The sequence below is a fragment of the Mya arenaria genome, chromosome 5, assembly GCF_026914265.1.
Source record: "Mya arenaria isolate MELC-2E11 chromosome 5, ASM2691426v1".
In the NCBI taxonomy this organism is placed as follows: domain Eukaryota; kingdom Metazoa; phylum Mollusca; class Bivalvia; order Myida; family Myidae; genus Mya; species Mya arenaria.
In genome coordinates, this window is record NC_069126.1 from 27,032,483 (window position 1) to 27,054,940 (window position 22,458).

At 34.7% G+C, this 22,458-nt stretch overlaps 3 protein-coding genes across 3 annotated transcripts in view; all 3 read left to right on the forward strand.

The window, feature by feature from the left end:
* The window catches only part of LOC128234714 (alkyldihydroxyacetonephosphate synthase, peroxisomal-like), a 28,138-nt gene extending 22,948 nt beyond the window's left edge, over positions 1-5,190 (forward strand). The window contains exons 16-18 of the mRNA XM_052949138.1: positions 62-161; positions 1,001-1,058; positions 1,909-5,190. Of these exons, the coding sequence (XP_052805098.1) occupies positions 62-161; positions 1,001-1,058; positions 1,909-2,099 (349 nt within the window). The 3' untranslated portion in view covers positions 2,100-5,190. The remainder of the gene's footprint in view (positions 1-61; positions 162-1,000; positions 1,059-1,908) is intronic.
* A 1,901-nt stretch (positions 5,191-7,091) lies between these two features.
* On the forward strand, positions 7,092-9,063 carry LOC128235208 (uncharacterized). Its single transcript, XM_052949972.1, has 2 exons — positions 7,092-7,399; positions 7,635-9,063. The coding sequence occupies exons 1-2, from the start codon at positions 7,092-7,094 to the stop codon at positions 8,971-8,973; spliced, it is 1,647 nt and encodes a 548-aa protein (XP_052805932.1). The 3' UTR covers positions 8,974-9,063.
* A 10,666-nt stretch (positions 9,064-19,729) lies between these two features.
* LOC128235036 (uncharacterized) lies at positions 19,730-22,458 on the forward strand. The gene is made up of 2 exons (XM_052949728.1): positions 19,730-20,119; positions 20,372-22,458. Exons 1-2 carry the CDS (start codon positions 19,812-19,814, stop codon positions 21,690-21,692), a joined length of 1,629 nt encoding a protein of 542 aa, XP_052805688.1. The 5' UTR covers positions 19,730-19,811; the 3' UTR covers positions 21,693-22,458.

Genomic DNA, 22,458 nt, shown 5'->3' on the forward strand with positions numbered 1-22,458 from the left:
TAATGTTGATATTTACTTTTCAGTGTTTCATCTTATTACCACTACATGGATTTTTTTCCAGGGTAACACAGCTCTATGATGCTGGTGCTTGTGTGTACTTTTACTTTGGGTTCAATTACCGGGGCATCCAGAATCCTGTACAAATGTATGAAGATATAGAGGTTAGTAAGAATTTGTGTTTTTTTTTATGAGTTTTGCTAAGATTTTGTGATTAAAATATTCATTATGGATACACAGCAATTGCAACATCAGCACAAATGTGACGTAACATGATCAGTGTAAAAAGGTAAAATGGTCCAATTTGTGTCTTTGCAAAAACTGAAAAGATGCTGAAAAAGCATACACTGGAGGAAACATAATTCAATTAGTCACTCGATAATCTCAATTACATTGCCAAATAAAGGGTATGTTAAAAGAAAACCCTGATTATTTACAGTGGTGTCTGTATAACATGCGATAGAAGGCGCACCTACCAAAGTGAATATTTGGATGGCGGCTTAGTTCCACTTCCCTTGATGCTGTTAAGACTTAACAGACTATTTTTCTCAAATGGGACAATTTTACACCTTAGCAGGACACATTTACATGCAAATCTTGTTTTTCAAAGTGGTATTCCTTGTTTATGTTCAGTTGTGTTAATTTGTGGATAAAAATGTTGAGCTTGAGTTTTGAGTTTTTAGATGAGATAAATTATGTAACTGCCCTTTTGAATCAAATGTTGTATTGGTCTATGACCACTTATCCACTGTATCATACTGCATGTGTTTATGTGAATAGAGATGGACTAACCATTGTAAATGTTTACATAATGAAAGAACCCCCTTAAACCTTCGTAAGCAATACCATATTTTTTCTGTGGATTTAAAACTTTTACAAATGTATGCTCTTGTGGTACTAAATCATGACTTAAAAAGACATGAATTGGATTTATAAATCCATACATGTATGATTGTGGTCAAACACAGTACTGTTATCATCCTGATTGTGTTAATATTTTCAGTCCTGTGCAAGAGACGAAATCCTAGCCAACGGTGGGAGCATTTCTCATCACCATGGTGGTAAGTGCTTGTACAATATTAATATACCGGTAATACTTATTAGCTTGGACATCAAATTCTTAAATATGAGGAGAGTTGGTAAGGTCATTTTTATCAGCCTCAGTCATTGTTGCAGTTTTTTTAGCTCCTCTGATTTTCCCAGAAATGAAAATTATACTTAGCTGGTCCGTTTATTTTTTTTTTATTATTCTCATACCCAATATATCATAGAAGACTTTGTCGTTGTACAAATACTTAAACATTGGCCACAACTCAAAAACTGCTCAAGATAGTTAAATACAACAATTGTTATCAGAGATGCTCATATACAGCAAGGCCCAAAAGTCTGGCTGTCATACTTTTAATGCCCCTCAAAGGGCAGCATATAGTAGTCTGTTTGTCAGTCTGTCCAAAACAGTCCGAGTTTATGGGTTTTACTGACATAAAGGTCAGAGCTATTTTTTTCTGAAAAGCAATTAAACAGCTACTAATGAACTATTTTTTTTGGCATGTATGTTTTGATGACAGTAGATCAAAGATTAAGATTACAGTGAAAACTAAGACATACGGTGCTCAGGTTTACTTTGATATGGGTTAAATTTGTTGTGCAAATAGTGATTGCTTATAAGATTGTTTAAATGTTCATAAGAATTACTAATGACATTAAAGTCCTAGATTATGTAACAATATAATTAAACTGGAAAAGTCTGTTAACTAGGCGGCTTCAATAATTAAGTTTTCTTGCAGCTGCTGTTAAAATAATCAATAGTTGGTGAACTATAAAATTTAGAAAGTCATTAAAATATCAAAAGTTATTCTTTAACTATGTGGACTTGATTCTTTAAAAATGTGTATACATCACCATTTTCAGTCGGCAAACTCCGAAAACGCTGGCTCAAAAAGACCATCGGGGATGTTGGCCTGGGTACCATGAGAGCAATAAAGGAATACATCGACCCACAGAACATCTTTGGCTGCGGCAATCTGATGGTTGGAGAACCGGAGGAGCATGATTATAACGCTCATGCTGACGTGAAAAATGTGCTTGCTAGCAAATTGTAACATATCACATGAATGATTCAGCGATTGTAAACGATTGTGAGCACGATTCTTGAATGTATTTATGAAACAATGAGACAATCGAACAAAATATATATCACAGTGTATGTCAGAGAATTCTTTTGTACTTTTTTAACTATTATTGTACAATGTTCGAATGCTTGAATGAATCATATCTATTTTAAAATTCAAAACAAACAATTAAATATACATACAATATATGGTTTACATGTTTACCTGTTCATTAATCAAGTTATTTCACTATTCTTAATTTATCACTATTATTTCTTAAATTATAATTAAAACTTACAAAATAGAAAAATCAACCTATTGGGTACTAAGGGCTATTCCATTAAAACATCTAACCCACGGGGGGGAGGTAATTATTTAAATAGTATTTAGGTCTTTTCTTGCTAATTTGGACCCTAAAAGGGTGACTGTGCTTCTGTAGGGGTGGAATATCTTAAAAGTCCCCCAGGGGCCGGGGTTATATGTTTAAATGGAATAGCCCTAAAGTCACATTTCGCATTCCTGCCCATGCAGTGACCAAATATTAAACTATTTTTTCTTCTTTCTTTAAGTTCCCCTTGTTATTAAAAAGTTTTATGACACAATTGAAATATTCAGTGTTAGATGATTTGCATTAAATGTGTTTCAAAGGTAAGTGATGAAAAGAAGCTGAAGAGTCCATATACACATGTATTTGCTTATCCATAGTGTGTATACATGTGTTTGAGCATAATTATAGTCATTACCTTGACAACTGTTGAAGTTGAGGCAATCTGTTCTATGTTTATGTTTTTGTTATTCTGGATTAAACTTACATGATTTAAAAGATTCAGACTATTTTTGTTTCTAATTACTTTTAATGCAATATTTTCATTTTACTAATTCATAGCTTACTGTGATAATACATTGATGCTGAAAGTTCTTGTTATGAATGTTGTACTTCACTTTAAGTCATTCCAAAACCATACAGCTATTATTTTATTGCTAGAAATGTGGAAAAAAGGTTTGAGTGTAAAGTCTATCCTTAAAAGTTTCATTGGCGTTTTTGTTAGTTCTTTTTCAAATATGTTGATGATGAAGATTTTGGGGGAAATTTTGTTTTTGGAACGGCATATTTGAAGGACTTGCTGTTATCTGTTAAGCACTACAGTTTGTATAACATTGATTTCATTGACGAGCTCATCTGTTTGTACCGAAAAAGTATTGTCATTGATTTGCTGACATTGTCACCGCCTTTTGCATCATCTGTGTCAGCATGCATCAACTTTCACCTTGGCCATAACTTAAAACCTGTCGAACATATTCAAATAAAACCTACCACACATGTTGCCAAAGACAATACACAAGTGTTAAGCTAGGCCCATAACTCTGTTTTACATTACTGTGGAGTTATGCCCCTTGTTTGACTGAAAAAGCATCAGATGAGTTGAAGAACAAAATTCATTGTGATACATTTTAACAAAGGAATGGAATTATGATTTGTACATGTTAAATGTAGATTTAACCATAGGTGTACAATGTGGACTCTTGCTGATATGGCTATTCTTAAAATTGACTTAACCATAGGTAGCAGCGATAGATATTAATATACTTTTCACCTGCTCTGATATTGCCATAGCCTATGATAGTAATGCATGTACCAATAGTTGTCGAAATTGTTTTACTTATACACCATTGCTAATTCATGTTAAGGTATAAAAAAAACATGAAGGTAAGCTGTTCTACGCTGGTAATTTCTACTTGACATCACGTAAAGGTAAGCTGTTCTACACTGGTGATTCCAACTTGACATCACATAAAGGTAAGCTGTTTTATGCTGGTGATTCCTACTTGACATCACATAAAGGTAAGCTGTTCTATGCTGGTGATTCCTACTTGACATCACATAAAGGTAAGCTGTTCTACACTGGTGATTCCTACTTGACATCACATGAAGGTAAGCTGTTCTACACTGGTGATTCCTACTTGACATCACATAAAGGTAAGCTGTTCTACACTGGTGATTCCTACTTGACATCACATAAAGGTAAGCTGTTCTACGCTGGTGATTCCTACTTGACATACCATACCGTAAAGTCTATCCTTAAAAGTTTCATTGGCGTTTTTGTTAGTTCTTTTTCAAATATGTTGATGATGAAGATTTTGGGGGAAATTTGTTTTTTGGAACAGGCATATAAGAAGGACATGCTGTTACCGTTTATTTAGCACAACAGCTTATATAACATTGATTTCATCGACGAGCTCATCTGTTTGTACCGAAAAAGTATTGTCATTGATTTGCTGACATTATCACCGCCTTTTGCATCATCTGTGTCAGCATGCATCAATACACAAGTGTTCAGCTAGGCCCATAACTCTGTTTTACATTACTGTGGAGTTATGCCCCTTGTTCGACTGAAAAAGCATCAGATGAGTTGAAGAACAAAATTCATTGTGATACATTTTAACAAAGGAATGGAATTATGATTTGTACATGTTAAATGTAGATTTAACCATAGGTGTACAATGTGGACTCTTGCTGATATGGCTATTCTTAAAATTGACTTAACCATAGGTAGCAGCGATAGATATTAATATACTTTTCACCTGCTCTGATATTGCCATAGCGTATGATAGTAATGCATGTACCAATAGTTGTCGAAATTGTTTTACTTATACACCATTGCTAATTCATGTTAAGGTATAAAAAAAAATCATGTCTGAATGGGAATTGAAATTTTGCTATAGAAAACCAATTTAATTTAGTTCAAGATTTAACATGCTATTCGGCTTTCCAACCATTCACACTAAATCTGAATCTATAAAGTAATGTGTTGAAGGGAATCTAAACTTCTAAATGATTACACATGTCTTAATACATTCTCCAACTAGGGTATATACAATATTTGTTCTGGTATGTCATAATTAATGTTAGTGTTTCATTGTTGCATTATTTTATTTTATACCATAATTATTCATATAATATTTGTATTGTGGAGGCTTAAATGTAGAAGTATGATTTATTTGATTAATTTGTAAATTATTTACATAATTAAGTGTATATGCAATTTATATTACTTATGCATAATAAAAAGTACACAATTTATATCATCTGTTTTTCTTTACTTATTTTTTTTAAGGTTGAAACCAGAGCTATCACAGGAGGGATGAATATCCCCGCATTTCACCTTGGAACACGGTTATTTTTGTTATAAAATGCTATATTTTGCACAGAAGCGCCAATGAAAATTGAATTAGTAGAGACTATTATATAACTTTTTTGTTTCATTGAGCATCTGCTAGTTGTTCGGTGTTTGCTAATGTAAGTGTGTAAAGTAAATCAATTTGAACGATATAAAATCGCCAGTATAAAATCTGAGATCGAGTGTCATAAACCGATGTCTTATCTGTATAAATAATCTTAATTGTCACTAGGTGGATGCAAACAAGGGGGGGGTAGGTCTTGACTTACATAATTTTTATGCACATGTATCAGAGTGAAAATCTTTTGGAAAACTTTTGGAAGAAGATGCCTCCACAAACTCATACATAGATTATACTCAATGTCACATTAATCAGTGTCATTTCTGACATAACAATCATTGTTTGTTTTGAAGTTGAGTAAACAGAAATAATTATACTTCAAGTTTTGGGGTCATACAAAACATTTCTTGATTTTAAAGTATTTGTCTGTAAATTGTCGATCCTGATATGTTGCTATGTAATAGTATGGAATATTCCATAGTTACCATGACATCAGACCTCATTTAGTTGAACATTAATTCTGTTCAGCCAATGAAAATTGAGTTCACAGTTTTGCTAAGATGTTTCCGGCTGTTTTTTTACTGTGCCATTTACAATCAAGTTATATTCCATAATACATGGAATCAGGATTATTCATAGGATATCTCATTCTTGGGGTTCTCTAACGCTCAATGTTGATGAAATTTGGGTTACTTATTTGTTTTGGGGAGATCACATTATGATGACTTTACTAACAAAAAATTATTTTAGGGGTTTAAGAGATGCACATTTAGTTAGAATGCAAATAATTTTAGTGAAGAACTAAGATCTTTTTATGTTATGGAATATCCTGATTACAATGTAGTTTGCTGGTAGCCCGTCTCAATTAACTTGCTTTTGAGAATGTTTATCACAGTGTATAAAGTGTTTTAAACTGTTTCTGCAGTTCAAGGGGGACCATTCTTATGGTAGTGTGTAAGGGCTTGTTGACAAATATAAGATTTGTCCCTCATGCAACTGTGTCAGAATGGGCTATTATCTTTGTATGTTCATATCAGGTATCACTAGTGGATACAGGGGGAGGGGATGGCGCACGTGGCATGCGACCTCCACTAAACTCATCCATGTTTACTTCCCATTTCAATCAAGCAGAATAAAGTAATAAAAAAGGTCAAAAATGCATGATGTTTTACCCTTGCACCCACCCCCACCCCCTCCCCAACCCCCATACCCCCAGCCAACACTTTTTACCAAATTAATTTTGGTTCTGATGGAGGGCCATAATTCAAAAGGTTACGCCCCTGAGTTACATCTCTTACTTGGAATCCTGGATGAATGGCAGATGATACTGCCGAGTGATAAATCATTGTTTTGGCCATACCAAATTGATTCTATGTTTAGCCCCAGGTTCCAGTTTAATAATTTTATCAATATTGATAATTTGTTGTTTAATTTTTTCTGTTAAAAAAAAACTGGGTGCTCAAATTAGGTGACATATTTATTTCTTTAGTTCATACTCTAATTATGGTTCATCCGAGTGCATATAAATTTATGTGTGCCCTTGTTTATTGAATGCAATTTAGCTGCAGCATCTGTGTACATGTCTGATAACGTTTGCTGAATAATCAGTATCTCTGGTGAGCTGAAGATAAATTGTATATCATATGATGATCATATGCTTGTGTCACATGATGGTCATGTGCTTCATATGTAAGGCTATTTGATATCATTTGAATTTCTTTCAATGTAACATTTACACGCAAAATGGCAATAGCATCAGAGTATATAGCATCTGACCAGGTTTATGTCTACAGTTGTTCAAAGTGTGAGGAACATGACTTAAACATCGAGGCCCAGCACTTCTGTCCAGAGTGTGAACACTATCTGTGTGACAAGTGTGTGAAGCAACATAATGAATATCATAGCAAACATATGGTGTATGGGCGAAGTGACATTCAGAAATGGGCGGTGTTTTCGATAGACAGATGTGACCAACATGGCAAAGAGTTGGAGGTCCACTGTGATGACCATCAGGAACTTTGCTGCCATGTTTGTGTGGCACTCAACCACAGGTGATGAAAAATATTTATAGTTTTTTCACTGTGTTTATGTGTTTGTTGCCATTTTACAACGGGATTTAATTTTTTGAAAAGCAACATTTAATCAATCTGATTGTTGGTTTTGATATAAGCATAGCTTGTATTTATTTAATTTTGGCCAAATTTTCCCACTAATTATTAATGGTGTTAAATGGGTAGACCAGTCATGAATGTGAACATACAGATAGTTATAAAACTAATCTTTCAGGCAGTGTAGCAGCATCAGTCACCTGCCTGACATGGCCAGAGGCTTTTTGAAAACAAAAGAGTTCACCCAGCTGCCAGCAGCAGTGGACAAGATGAGCCGCAGGCTAGATGAACTCAAGAATGTCAGGACGAAAGATCAAGCCTCACTGAATGACCTGCACAAAGCGTTTTGGGCTGAAATAAAGTCTTTCCGCAAAGAGATAAACAACATCTTAGACCAGCTTGAGAAGAAGGCAGTTGAAGAGTTGAATAGCATGATAAAGGATTTGGAAAAGGGTGTAAAAGATGATGTTGAAAAATGTGCCCAGATGCATGACCAAATAAAAACCATGATGAAAAAAGTCCAATTGATGTCAGACAAACACAAGGAGACCAATTCCTACATTGGGTACAAAAGATGCCAGGGTCAGCTGACAAAAGGTGAAGGTGTGATATATGAGATAGAAGCAAGACCAAAACCAAGAGTATTGTTTTTCCCAAAGAGAAAGATTGACACTTTCCTTAAAGGCTTGGACAATTTAGGAAACACAGTTTGTACAAATGTGTACAGCTGTATTTCTGTAAAGGAGGTTTATGTATTAAGGTTTATGGATGACAGCTTTTTTACAGGTATATGTGAGATGCCCAATGGAGACATAGTCTTTACAGACTCTCTAAGTAAGAGCGTGGTGCTTCTGAACAGCCAATACAAGGTCATTGATCGCTGTTATCTTCCTGGTTGTATAGATTGCTTGTGTCATACCGTTGGCAATGAAGTATGTGTAGCAGTCTTTATAGAGGGAGTTTTTACCAAAAAGTCGGAAATCCACTTTCTAAAAGTGACCAAAGGGAAGCAAAAGAAAGTGAGAAAGTTCACCATAGACCAGAGGTGCAACTCAATTGCCCACCACCAGGGCCAGTTGTATGTAATCTATGGCAACAACCTCTACCAGTACACTGTGTATGGAGAACTTGTTGATATGATATATGAACAACAGAATGTTAACACCTGTGCTGTTAGTCCTGATGGGGAAAGAATTTATGTAACAAGTCTCTCTGCACAAAGATTGCTTACACTTGATAAGAGTGGTCAGGTATTATCTACATTAGAAGACCCAGAACTAAAGGATCCCTATGGAGTATGTGTCAACCTCAGTGGTTATGTGTTTGTGTGTGGGATGGGGTCTCACACTGTGTTACAGGTGGACAGGAATGGCAGACATAAGCTGGCCACAGTGGCCAAGAGGGCTGATGGCTTGCATTGTCCTGGGTCAGTGTCCTTCAGTGAACAAACCTCCAGCGTCCTTGTTGGGGCATCATCACAGTGGTATTGCTGTAAAGTTATGCTGATGCATATGTAGATAACAAAATATGCTTAAAATTTATGCAGTTTGCATTGCAGTCAACAAACTGATAGACTGAGATATTCTGGGCAAAGCATAACTGTGTGTTCCAAGTGTAAAGAAAAATCATATATATATATATATATATATATATATATATATATATATATATATATATATATATATATATATATAAGACATTTTCTACATTTAGATTGACATTGATCTTTTAATCAGAAGACTTATAATAACATTCTGTAAGAATGGATTTATTTAAGGTTGTATATATAAAATTCTATAATTGCAGTCTATTTTCAATGAAATTGGAATAGTTGAAAGATCTTTATGTTGTTTGAAAGAAATGAAATAAGATTAAATATGTTCAATACATTATTATAATTTTCATGAAATATTATGATTAATTCCGCCTTGAGAACATGCCCTTTTTCATGTTACTGTTACATTAAAGTTGTATTATCTGTGTGTTCCTATCTCCGGAAAGACTGTGTGTTGAAGAAATACATGCTGTCATTCAATAATTGCTTTAAGTGGTAAATCGCAGGCTTTCCAACAGCTCTTAAGTTCTTCAAAAATGATATTTATTTAAGCTTTACTAAAAAGTCAGAAAAAGTGAAAAAAAAAAATTCTTTGAAAATTCATATATTCCCATTTCCTGTCAGAGTAAAATAAGCATAAACTCAACTAGAATGTTCTTGGATAGGTAAATGGTTCCTTATTTTATTAGAATGGAGTCCTAAAAGTCCTAGTTCTATCCCTAAAATTAGTTCAGAAAAGCCCCAAAATAAGCTCTATTTTTTCCAGAAGCTTCAAGAATGGTTGAAAGCTGTAATTTCAAGACAAGTCATTAAATGATTTTTTCATAAATAGCCTCGCCTAAGCCTGTCCTGAATTTTTGTTAGAAGGAGATAGATATATGGTTATGTCATATATAAGTCAATTATTGTTTCCCAAAATGGTGATCAAAATTAGAAGCCAAAGAAAAATATACTGTACTCTTTAAGCGTGTCTTGAGTGTTACTAAGCTAAGTTTAAAATTGTATATTTTACAACGATTGCGAAACAAGTTATTAAAACATTATATTTACCACTCTCGTTGGCCGGATTGTAAGTGAGAGTGTGGTCTTGTATTGTGTGGGAAACTGGAGGAAACCCACTTGTCCAGCTTGATGACAACAAACCAAACTCATTTGCGCCCAGGCCGGGAATCGAACCCAGGTCGCCTTGGTAAGAAGCGAGTGCGCCAACCCCTGTGCTAACCGGACAACTAAGCATTGCTGATACATATGATTACTTTGTTTGGCAGCGACATTGTTGTCATGTTTTCATTTCCAACTAATAGTTTAAATGAATCTGTGTAGAGTCTTCAAACTTGATATGCACATTGGTCATAGTATTTATGTTTTTATGCATTAAGTCTAAGGTCATGGTGACCATTACTAGATAATTAACAGCCTTTTCCAATTTGATCGACTTTGTGTTGTCTTCAAACTTTTATTCTTTATGGATAGTGTTATTTATTCAAGGACACACAAGTTCATAACATGCACCTGGCAAGCAAAACAAGATATATACATACATAGAGAACATGATGATAAATGTACCCAAATAAAAACTGGGTCAATTTTATAATCGTTTTAATGGTATGATACGTATGTTGGTGTTAGGAGTAAGGACTCTAAAGGTGTTCGTCAAACTTGGTATGAACATTTGCTGTGGTCAATATATGATCCTTTTGATTTTGCGATCAGTAGGTTAAATTTCATGGGGCACATCTGATAAGCAGAGTTCTAGTTTCTTAGGGTTGTTTTTTGACACGTATAGTGTTTGCCATTTTGCATGAAGATAAATACTAGCTCTATGGTCGGGGTAATATTCTAGATCATACAAATACATTTTATCTCGACATGCTGATAACAGATAACGCCTTTGATACCTGCAGTACTGATATGTAGTTTGAATGCAATCTGATATTGCACTTGTTGGAAGTCAAACTTAGTCCTTTTCAACATTTCCTTTTTAGCTCGACTATTCGAAGAATAGGGAGAGCTATCCTAGTCACCTGAGCGTCGGCGTCGGCGTAACCACTTATGTTAAAGTTTTTGTAAGAGTTTGTGTACCACCTCAAATATTTTCAAAGTCCATCGATATATGGCTTTGAAACTTTGCACACTTGTTCACCATCATGATCCGAACCTGTGAGACTTTATACAATGGTATTCAACCACCCAGCCTAATTGAATAACCAAGTTATATAACTGTATTTTGAAAGTAATGGCCCTTTATTATTAGACTTAAAAATTCTGGTTAAAATTGTGCATGTTACCAAATTTATGTTAATATCTCAGCACATCATGTATTGCATTAAAATCTAATCTAACAGTGATCCATGCATGTTCGCCAAAACTTTTCAATCCTTACACTGAAAAGCGGCGGAATAGTCGAGCGCGCTGTCTCTGTGACAGCTCTTGTTACATGATCTTAAAGTCATATTTATGCCCCTGAAGGTGGGCATATTAAAATCGCACCGTTCATCTGTCAGTCCGTCCGTTCGTCCGGCTCAATAAATCGTGTCCGGGCTCTCTTGTATGGACATATTTTAAATTAACTTGCCACATGTGTTCAACATACCAAGACGACGTGTCGTGTGCAAGACCCGTGTCCCTACCTCTAAGGTCAAGGTCACACTTAGTTTTTATTCACAATGGAATGCTGCATAAAAGGACATAGAGTAAAGGTTCTCGTGTCCGGGTTGTAACTTTCCCTTGTATGGACATATTTTAAAATAACTTGCCACATGTGTTCGACATACCAAGACGACGTGTCACGTGCAAGACCCGTGTCCCTACTTCCAAGGTCAAGGTCACACTTAGGGGTTTGTTCACAATGGAATGCCGCATATAAGGACATAGAGTAAATGTTGTCGTGTCCGGGTTGTAACTTTCCCTTGTATGGACATATTTTAAAATATCTTGCCACATGTGTTCGACATACCAAGACGACGTGTCACGTGCAAGACCCGTGTCCCTACTTCCAAGGTCAAGGTCACACTTAGTGTTATTCACAATGGAATGCTGCATATATAAGGACATAATTGGATGATTGAGCGATAAAGCGAGCATGATTCTTGGAAATAACTATGGCTGAGTATGAGAATATCGAACAATATTATAATGGTAATAAATGAGATTTTTTTTCATTTCCTTTTATTGTACAATGTATAAATGAATGTGTCATTTCTATATTCAAATTTAAGACAAACAAAACAAACACACAAAATATCGCTTACTCTTTAATATGTTCATTAGTCAAATAATTTTTACAATTCCAATATATCAATTACTTAAATTGTAATAGAACAATCAACTTATTGGAAATTTTATCAATGCAATGACCTAATATTAAAATATAATTGTCTTCCTTCTGGAAGTTTCCCTTGTTATACAATTAATTGCCTTTATATGTTTGTCGAAAGTATGTGTGCATACTCATATATTTAACAGTTTTATAATTTGAGGCAGCTCGGTGCTTCGTTAATACTTTCTTTATTAAACTTTTTTTTTCGAAGACTATTTATAATTCTAATAAGGTTTAATGTATTTCATTTTACTATTCATTGCTGTTATGGGCTTACTGTGATAATGCATTGAGACTGCAATTGCTTGTTATTTGATTATATGTACATTTCTACTTTTCCATTAAGTCATTTACAAAAGTACACTATTAATTTCGTTGATGTACATTGGTCACATTGTTTGTGTGTTCATTCTGTATGAACACAGGGGTGTACACAAACAAGTTCCATGAAGCTTTATACCCGATAACTCAAGAAATGCAGTTAATCCTTATACTTACACTTCATTTTATAATTATTCAACATGGTTAAAATTAAGTAAAATATTGTGCAGCTGCTGTGTATTTATTGTTAAAAAAGGTTTGCAACAGCATAATTTTGTAAAGAAATGTTAACAACATACTTCTGTTTCTGTGTAAAATATTAGCCGATAATAAGTGGCATCAGCTCAATTTCTTTTTGCATAACTCGTAACATTTCTTAATGAACATGAACATTTATTTCTCTACTAACTGCAGATTCTACTATGTGGCACTCCCCAATGGGAACCAGTAGTGATATACATATAGGTGTTGAATAGGGAGTTTATATTAAAATCAACATCATCATCATATGTGTTGAAGTGCATCTGCCCACAACAGATCTCCAAGCGAGGGTTATACATTATCATATATAATAATATATTATAATATATTTCACCGAGTGGGCACCGAAATTATATTTCATGAGTGGCGTAGCCACGAGTTAAGTATTCACTTTTTATTTTCACGAGGTGAAATATATTTTTAACTTACACTGAAACAAACATATTTTTCTTTTTATTATATGCATTTAATTTGAATTAAACGTCAAACATTTACATTTTTTAGAAAGAAAAAAAAACGCCAATGTGTATGCGCACGTAATGTAATTTCGGAATCGTTGAATAATATCCCAGCCCTGTGCGAAATGATGTTTGCTTTGGAACCGTGATCGGGCTAAAACTTCAAACCAGTGAAAAATAACAAAATGATAGTTTTAGTGATTAAAACAGTGAAATATCAATATATCTCTATAAACAACCGGAAAGCATGTATTAAACATTATTAATTATGGTATATCATGATTCATGTATGTGCTTCATTTTTATTTATTTTTATACAAATAGTAATTCATATAACTTATTTGTATTTTGTTGGCTGGTAAATTATCTACATAATTAAATTTATAACGATGTATTGTGATTATTCAATTCATAATAAAGAAAAACATATTATACCAGGTACTGTTTATTGTACATCTAAACTAGTTTGAGAAGCAATCCATGGCTGAGACTTAGGCTATCACAGGTATGATGATTAACCCTGCATGCCACCTTGACACAGGGTGAGTTTGATTGTTGCAGGTAGAAAAAAAGCTTTATTTCAATGTAAGCAACTCGTATTTGCTACAAGGTGAATGCAAACTATAACTCGTAGGCGAGTGGGGCTCTACTTAATGGCATAAAGAAATAAGACATGCACAACTACACATCATGGCGATAATGTGTACAGGTATCCGCATAAACACTTTAAAACAATGGAAATAGTTCCCTCCACAAAGTATAACATAGATCATATTAAAAGGCACGTAACTCTCTGATAAGCAGGTCGTGTCTGATAGATAAAATGTTTACCAGGTATTGCTTACCAGATATCAAAATAATACCTCTAAAACTAGCGATATTTTGCTCCACACACTTAGATATAGACAACGTGTAAAAAGGGTGGTCAATAGCACACACTTCAAAGAAAAACTGGTCAAGATCAAAGATCTATGAAAATATGTTAAGTTCTCCAGTATGTACCAGTTTTTAAAGAGATACCTTTAAATAAGTTGGAGTAATTCACTCCACTGACAGCAATATAGCCACAAGTGAAACGATGATGTCCAACGGCACAAAAATGTAAGACTTCAAAGTATGTTTTCAATTCACTCACCGAGAACATTCTTCAATCAAAAGCAGTGAAATCAGCACACTCTAATAAGCTAACTTATTGTTGGTATATGCTTAAAACCTAGTGGCCCACTGTGAGTCTGAACCTAGAGAAATTGGTAATGATTTGACTCTGTAAATCGTTTGTAACCTAGTTGTCATGGTGTGGGGGTAAGGGTGTGTGCGATACATTTGACCTTTTATGTAAGAGGCAAAAAAACATTTCTAGAATATTTTAGAAAACTTTCAGTGGTAGGTTGTTGTAGATTTGCATTCTTAATTGCCTTTTTTGACGATAACAACTTGATACATTGTCAAACCTTTGCTTTTGTTTGGCGAAGGAGATAGTAGAAAGAAAACGTAAATTTGACCTATTCAACTGCTTAACAAACTTGGTGTCAGTACACATAAGAAGAAGTAATATTACTTGATCTGACATTTGCACTGGCAGCTGAACTGTTAATATAGAAAACAAATATCTAAATGATTGATCATCAGTGATCAAATTCAGAGTTAACTGTTAATGCGTTATTTCCAAAACATATGGCAACACTGATTATCGACTTCTTTTATCTTTAACTATACAATATTTCTTCCTCATCTAGCAAGGAGAGAAGAGTTTCTGCAAGGGTCATGGGCTCGTCTCTATGGAGTTTTTCTCAATGCGTGGTTGGGTTGCCACAAGGGGCATCGGCGATACAGATAAACATATACGTCAATATCGAAGGTATCTGGTAGGTTATTTAGAATGAATTTAGAATTTCTTGCATGAAATATCACCATTAGGATTTTTTTACCAATTATCAATTATAATATATTTATGGTTATTTGTCTTTCGTATTAATAGTTAACAATTGTCACGTCATGTACATGATTGATGTCACTTCCTGTATATGATTCTTTTTTAACTATCTTTTTTAATTGGTTTGGAATATTTCATAGAAATTATGGCATCAGGGCTTATGCAGATGAACATTCATTTCATTTCAGATTTGCCAATGAAAATTATGTACACATATATGCTTAAATATTTATGGAGCTGCTGCGTGCTGTTTTATATCTATGATACTTAGCCATTATCAATTAACAATTAAAGCCCTTGCTCACAATACTCAGTGTTTTCCATTACCCAAGGTTTCTCAGCTCGGGTACTTTTAGCCTTATCGTTGACAAGATGAGGGTTACCATTCGGAGCTCCTCGGCCATTTTTTCAAAAACAACCTCGGATGTATATGGACGGTTTACATACTTAAAAAGTGGTACGTTTAAGTCCGCTGCAAATAGATCGTGTAGTAATCTTATTTAGTAGTTAAAATTTATGACTTAACTCTTGGGAATCGTAATTATGTTTGCAATAATACACTTCACTGGCAATCAATTTAAACTGAGAGCAATGAATACAACTCTTAAACACTACATTTAATTAATACTTTTATTCAAAAAAATACGGACTACTTCAACAGATGTACCGGCATACATCCGAGGTTGTTTTTGAAAAAAATGGCCGAGGAGTTCCGAATGGAGGGTTACTTGAAAACAATCCGGATCCCAATATGATGATTGTTGCGTTGTTGGTTTAGTTCTTACAACAACCTGTGGAATGGGTTAGATTCATAAGATCTCAAATGGAGTTACATGTTTATTCATTCATACCCAAGCATCAAGTGAAATACAATACTACAGGCATAGCTATATATGAAACATAGTATTCGGTATGAATAACTACAATAGAGAAATATGCTGTAGTATATAAAGAATTGTGTCCCTTAGATACATTAAGATTAAGAATGCAACATCTCTCTTCTTTTAAAAAGAATTAGTAAATTTATGAAGAACACATTTAATCTAAAGTAATTTGGTCAACACCCTAGCGTTATCATTATTTTCAGCTGAGCAGAAAATCTTCTTGACAGATTAATTGTTCCAGCAGAGTGTATCTGGAAATTAATGAGAATATCTTCTAACTAAATGTTAACAGTTCAGATAAGGACACTTGAATCCTCCCAGAAATGTCATCTGAAAGTGTATTGTTTTCATACCGCAGATAGCTGTTGATATATCCAATTAACATTGTAGAAATATTGTCCACAAATATCACTTTCACACGGTTACAGAATATAGGCGATTATGAATTTCCTTCACAGCACAGAATATTGAAGAAATGTTTTACATTTGAAATATATTGAAGTATCACAAATATATATACAACATAACACAAAACACATCATAAATCAGTTCAAAGATCCAACCTTTGAGGTACTTTGACCTGTCTTCCTGATCTAGTGACGTACATGTTAGAGTTTTGATCAGTATTACCAGCAACATCAGTTGGTGCTGATGGTTGTTGTTGTTGCGACTGAGTGTTATCATGAGAAAAGTTTCGCTCTGATTGATTTTGTATGTTTCTGTCACTGTCATTTTGTGATTGATCAGTTAGACGAATGTCGTTGCCATTGCATGGATGTGTATCTATGATTTGAAATGGTTTTTCATTTGTCTTTAACAAATGATTTCTGTTTCGTCTATAGACACCACCATCATTAGTTTCAACAATGTATGATCTGTCATGCACTTGTTTCCTAACAATTGCCTGTTTCCAGCGTTTACCTTGTTTGATTCTAATTGTTTCTCCTTGTGACAATTGTGTGAGTGGCTTGGCAGATTTATCAAACCATGTCTTTGATTTGATTTTTGATTTTGACATTTTGCTTTTGATTTCTTGCCTATTTTGAACTTTCGGCTCAAGGTGTTTACGTGTTACTGGCAAAATAGACCTAGTCTCCCTACTCATTAGTAATTGTACTGGTGATTTGCCACATGAAAGCGGTGCATTTCTGTATTCGAGAACTGCAAGATACGGGTCTTTGTTATCTTGTAGAGATTTTGTGAAAATCTTTTTGATTGTTTGAATACATCTTTCAGCAACACCGTTGCCTTGTGAGTGTAACGGCGATGACGTAACATGTTCAAAATCCCATTCTCTAGCAAATTTGTCAAATTCCTGACTACAATATTGTCCTGCATTGTCACTAATGACTTTTGAGGGTATTCCATGTGTAGCAAAATAGCCCTTCAATTTGTGAATAACCGTGTCAGTTCTCATATTTCTGAGTAACCCGCATTCAAAATATCTGCTATACAGATCAACTACAACAATGTAGTTACTGTCATTCCAGTGGAAAATATCAGTAGCCACAACTTCCCATGGCCTGCTGGGAATCTGATTAGGAATCATTGGTTCCTTTACATTGGAGTTTCTGTGTTCAAGACATATGGGACAATTGAGTACTTTGTTCTTTATGTCTTTGGTCATATTGGGCCAAAACATTACACTTCTTGCACGCTGAGTACATTTCTCTATGCCTAAGTGTGAATCATGAACTTTGTCCAGCATCATATGTCTCAAATCTCTGGGAAATGCCGTCTCCTAAGTCAAAGTCTGAGCTAGAGACTATATTAGGAATGGTGAATTATCTGCAACGATTTGCACCCAATCTTGCAGAAATGACTAGTCTGTTATGACAGTTGCTGAAGAAAGACAGTATTTTCCGGTGGGACCCGGAACATGAAATTGCCTTGAACAAAATAAAAAGGGTAATAACTCAAAACCCAGGACAGGTACTCTCGTACTTTGATCCAAATATTGAAGTTGTGCTGCAAGTAGACGCATCACAAAATGGACTTGGTTGTGTTTTGCTTCAAAACGACAAACCAGTTTTCTTTGCTTCGAAAGCATTGACGTCTGCAGAAAGAAACTATGCCCAGATTACAAAAGAGCTCTATGCTGTATTGTATGGCATGACCAAGTTTCATCAAATGACATATGGACGACATGTTGTAGTCCAAAGTGATCACAAGCCACTTGTGAGTATAACACGCAAAAGTTTGCATGTTGCTCCGCCAAGATTGCAAAAGATGATTTTGCAATTACAGAAATACGATTATGAAATTGTTCATGTACCTGGAAAGGACATTCCAGTAGCTGATACACTAAGTCGCAACTATTTGCAAGATGAACAGATTGATGTATGTAAAGACATAGATGTTCATGTACATTCTGTCATGGAAAACATTGCTATGAGTGATCAGAAAATGACCCTGATCAAAAGCAAAATTCAGACTGATCAAGAGATGCAGACTCTGAAACACAATATTAACAGGTTGGCCTGATAAGAGACAGAACTGTCCAAATAGTATTTTACAATATTGGAATTTCAGAGACGAACTAACAGTCATTGACGATTTTTTGTTGAAAGGAAACAATGTCATAATTCCCAAAGATTATACGGTTTGATTTTGGTTTACAATAGTTCTCGAACTGGTTGTAGAAGTATGTAAGATCTTTTTGTTGATCGTCTGTTGGTCTCCAAGTGCTAAAAATGGAACGACCTTTTTCTCCAACCCACAGCATTAGGTAATTACACTTCACTTCTTGTGATTGTTCCTTTAGAGGACCCTCAAACATAAAGTCGGAATGTGACTTGAACGACTTGAATGACTGTGACAAATCTCTGCTGTCCCAGTCCATTTTGGGTGTTTGTCCTTGCATATTGTTAAAGCTTGCCATTTTGTTAGAATGAGCTTCACAATTACAATTTAATTATTCCATTTAATTTAAATTTAATCCATATGAATCAGTTCATCCCACTTCTGACACCATGTTGCGTTGTTGGTTTAGTTCTTACAACAACCTGTGGAATGGGTTAGATTCATAAGATCTCAAATGGAGTTACATGTTTATTCATTCATACCCAAGCATCAAGTGAAATACAATACTACAGGCATAGCTATATATGAAACATAGTATTCAGTATGAATAACTACAATAGAGAAATATGCTGTAGTATATAAAGAATTGTGTCCCTTAGATACATTAAGATTAAGAATGCAACAATGATTATACAAAACGAAAGTATATTTTGGGGTCAAAAGGACCAATATACATTTAAACCTTCACGAGGGGTCAAATATTGCCTATTTTCAGGTAACGGCATTTTGCTGTTTAAAATGCAAATTTATTTGAGCATATCTTATATAAAATCAAAGGCAGTATCTTCAGCTTTATATCATTGTATAAATTGTGAAAGTACCATGTTTAATAATAAGGCAATGAATATTTCGTGAAGGCACTAGCTTCTGTATGCATTCGAAATCGCACCGCTATAAAACATTAAATGCACGTTCATATCGATCAAATCATTGTTATCAGTGAACGAATCAACCGACGACAGCATATTCAGGCTGTTACCAGCTTTGAGATCCATGTTTGAATACATTTGATCATTCTTTAACGTAACAATTAAATTGAAAATGGCGACACTATCTCTAAACAAAGCATCCGAACAGGTTTTTGACTACAGTTGTTCCAAGTGTGAAGAACATGACTTAACCACTGAAGCCCAGCACTACTGCCCAGAGTGTGAAGACTATTTGTGTGACAAGTGTGTGAAGCTACATAATGAATATCATAGCAAACATACCGTGTTTGAACGCGAAGACATTCAGATGTGGGAAGGGTTCCCCATACGCAGTTGTGACCAACACGGCAACAAGTTGGAGGTACACTGTAATGACCATCAGGAACTTTGCTGTAGTGTCTGTGTGGCACTAAACCACAGGTGATTATGAAAAATATTTGTTGTTGTTTCAGTGCCATATTTGTTTGTTTTCATTTAACAAAGAGTTTAAATGTTGAAAATGAACATTTTTATCAATCCCAATGTATTTTAATTTCAGAATATCTTGTCTTATTATTTTTTTGGCAAAAGTTTTCAACACATTTCATTAAGTATGAGTTATACTTGAATCGTGTTAAACTTGAAACGAATAGATCTGTTAGAAATGTGAACAAATTTGAATTAATCTTTCAGGCAGTGTATCAGTATAAGTTACCTGCCTAACCTAGCTAAAAGCTTCCTGAAAACTGCTGACTTAAAGCAGTTGTCAGCAGCAATGGAAAAGATGAGGAGCAGGCTAGACGAGCTCAAGAATGCTAGAAGGAAGGATCATGCCTCTCTAAAGTATTCGTACAAACATATTATTGCTGTAATCAAGGCTTTTCGAAAAGAGATTAACACTATTTTAGACCAGCTTGAAAAGCAAACAGTTAAACAGTTAGATAGCATGATGAATGATTTGGAAATGTGTGTCAAAGATGACATTGAAAGTTGTGCCAATATGCATGACAAACTGAAGATCATGATGGAAAAATATCAATTGATTTCAGTCAAACACAAGGTGACCACTTCTTACATTGCGTACAGAAGGTGCCAGGATCAGCTTACCAAATGTCAAAGTGTGATACACGAGATAGAAGCAAGACCAAAACAAAAATTGTTATTTAATCCTAAAACCAAAATTGAAACTTTCCTCAAATGCCTGGACAATTTAGGACACACTGACATATTTCAGGTGTACAACTGGCGTAGTTTAAAACATGTTTCTGTAAAAAAAGACAGAAGTGAGTTGGCATGTCATATTGACGGTATTTATGAATTGCCCAATGGAGACATTGTCATTGCAGACTCTTCCAACAAGAGAGTGAAGCTTCTGAACAGCCAATACCAGGTCATTGCTCACAATGATCTTCCTGATTATCCACAACAATTGTGTCATACCATAGGCGAAGAAGTAGCTGTAGCTGCTGGACATGAAGTCCACTTCATCAAAGTGTCCAGAGGTGGGCTACAAGAGGTGAGGAAGTTCACCATCGACCATGACTGCTTCTCAATTGCCCACCACAAAGGCCAGTTGTATGTTGGCTCCACCACTGCCCTCTACAGGCACAATATGGATGGAGAAGTTGTAGATAAGGTATATGAAGACATGTCTGGTGACTTGACAGTTTACAGGTGCGCTGTTAGTCCTGATGGGGAGAGAATTTATGTAACAAATAACTATGCACATAAATTGCTTATACTTAATAAAAATGGTCAAGTGCTGTCTACATTGGAAGATCCTGAACTACGAGCACCAACCGGATTATGTGTCAGCCCCAGTGGTCATGTGTTTGTATGTGGGCTTGAGTCTAACACTGTGATACAGGTTGACAGGGAGGCCAAACAGAAGCTGGCCACGGTGGCCAGGGGTTCTGAGGGTTTGTGGAGACCAAAGTCAGTGTGGTTCAACGAAAAAACCTCATTTCTCCTTGTTGGGGACATTGGAGGAATTAGTGTTTTAAAGATAGGTTGAAGCATGTTCTGAAAACTAATAAATACACTTTTAAAATGGATGCATTTTGCTTTGAGGTCTAAATTGACAAAAGCAAGACTGAATATTTCTAGTAGAAAGACACATCATGTATAAATAATATGCATGTTCTACATTGGGATGAACATAGACTTAAACACGTTAAACAGAAAACTGAGTGTATTTGTATCAATCCGTGAAAATGTTTTTATTCCAGGTTTTAAAGTAATATACTCACATATATTTTTCAGTCCATTTCGTTTGAACTTTAATAAGGTAAAATACGTGTATGATGTACGTTTTCAAGTTGCCTCAATATGACATCAAGATGGCATCCACAAGTCATGAGCATGGCATGACATCGGAATTTTGTTTCAGTAGAAAGGCAGTCTCTATTGTAAACCTCAAATTTATGAAAACAAAACATGTATTTATTTACTTTACAAAAGTCAATTTATTGTTGACGTTTGTTTAGATCAAATAGATTTTGCTGTTTTTCTTCCTTTCTCCATTAAAAATCACCTTTTATACAATTTTAGTGAATTATTATTATTGATATAACTACCGTAATGTTTCTCTTAATGAATTAATATCCGTATTAAATGAAATGCGAAACTGTTCCTACAAGGAACATACATGTAGGAGTTAGAAGTGATTATAGTCATTATAAATGCATAGGTTTATACATTGGTTTTCGTCATTTACGATTGAAGATGATTTTGTTTTATCTATTATTACGTTTTGTGACCTTTATATATATGATATTTGA

Excerpts from the sequence above, each read along its gene's own strand:
- LOC128235208 (XM_052949972.1), top strand. The coding sequence starts at position 7,092 with ATGGCAATAGCATCAGAGTATATAGCATCTGACCAGGTTTATGTCTAC. Across the intron at positions 7,400-7,634 it reads TGTGTGGCACTCAACCACAG|GCAGTGTAGCAGCATCAGTC; the intron begins GTGATGAAAAAT and ends CTAATCTTTCAG.
- LOC128235036 (XM_052949728.1), top strand. The coding sequence starts at position 19,812 with ATGGCGACACTATCTCTAAACAAAGCATCCGAACAGGTTTTTGACTAC. Across the intron at positions 20,120-20,371 it reads TGTGTGGCACTAAACCACAG|GCAGTGTATCAGTATAAGTT; the intron begins GTGATTATGAAA and ends TTAATCTTTCAG.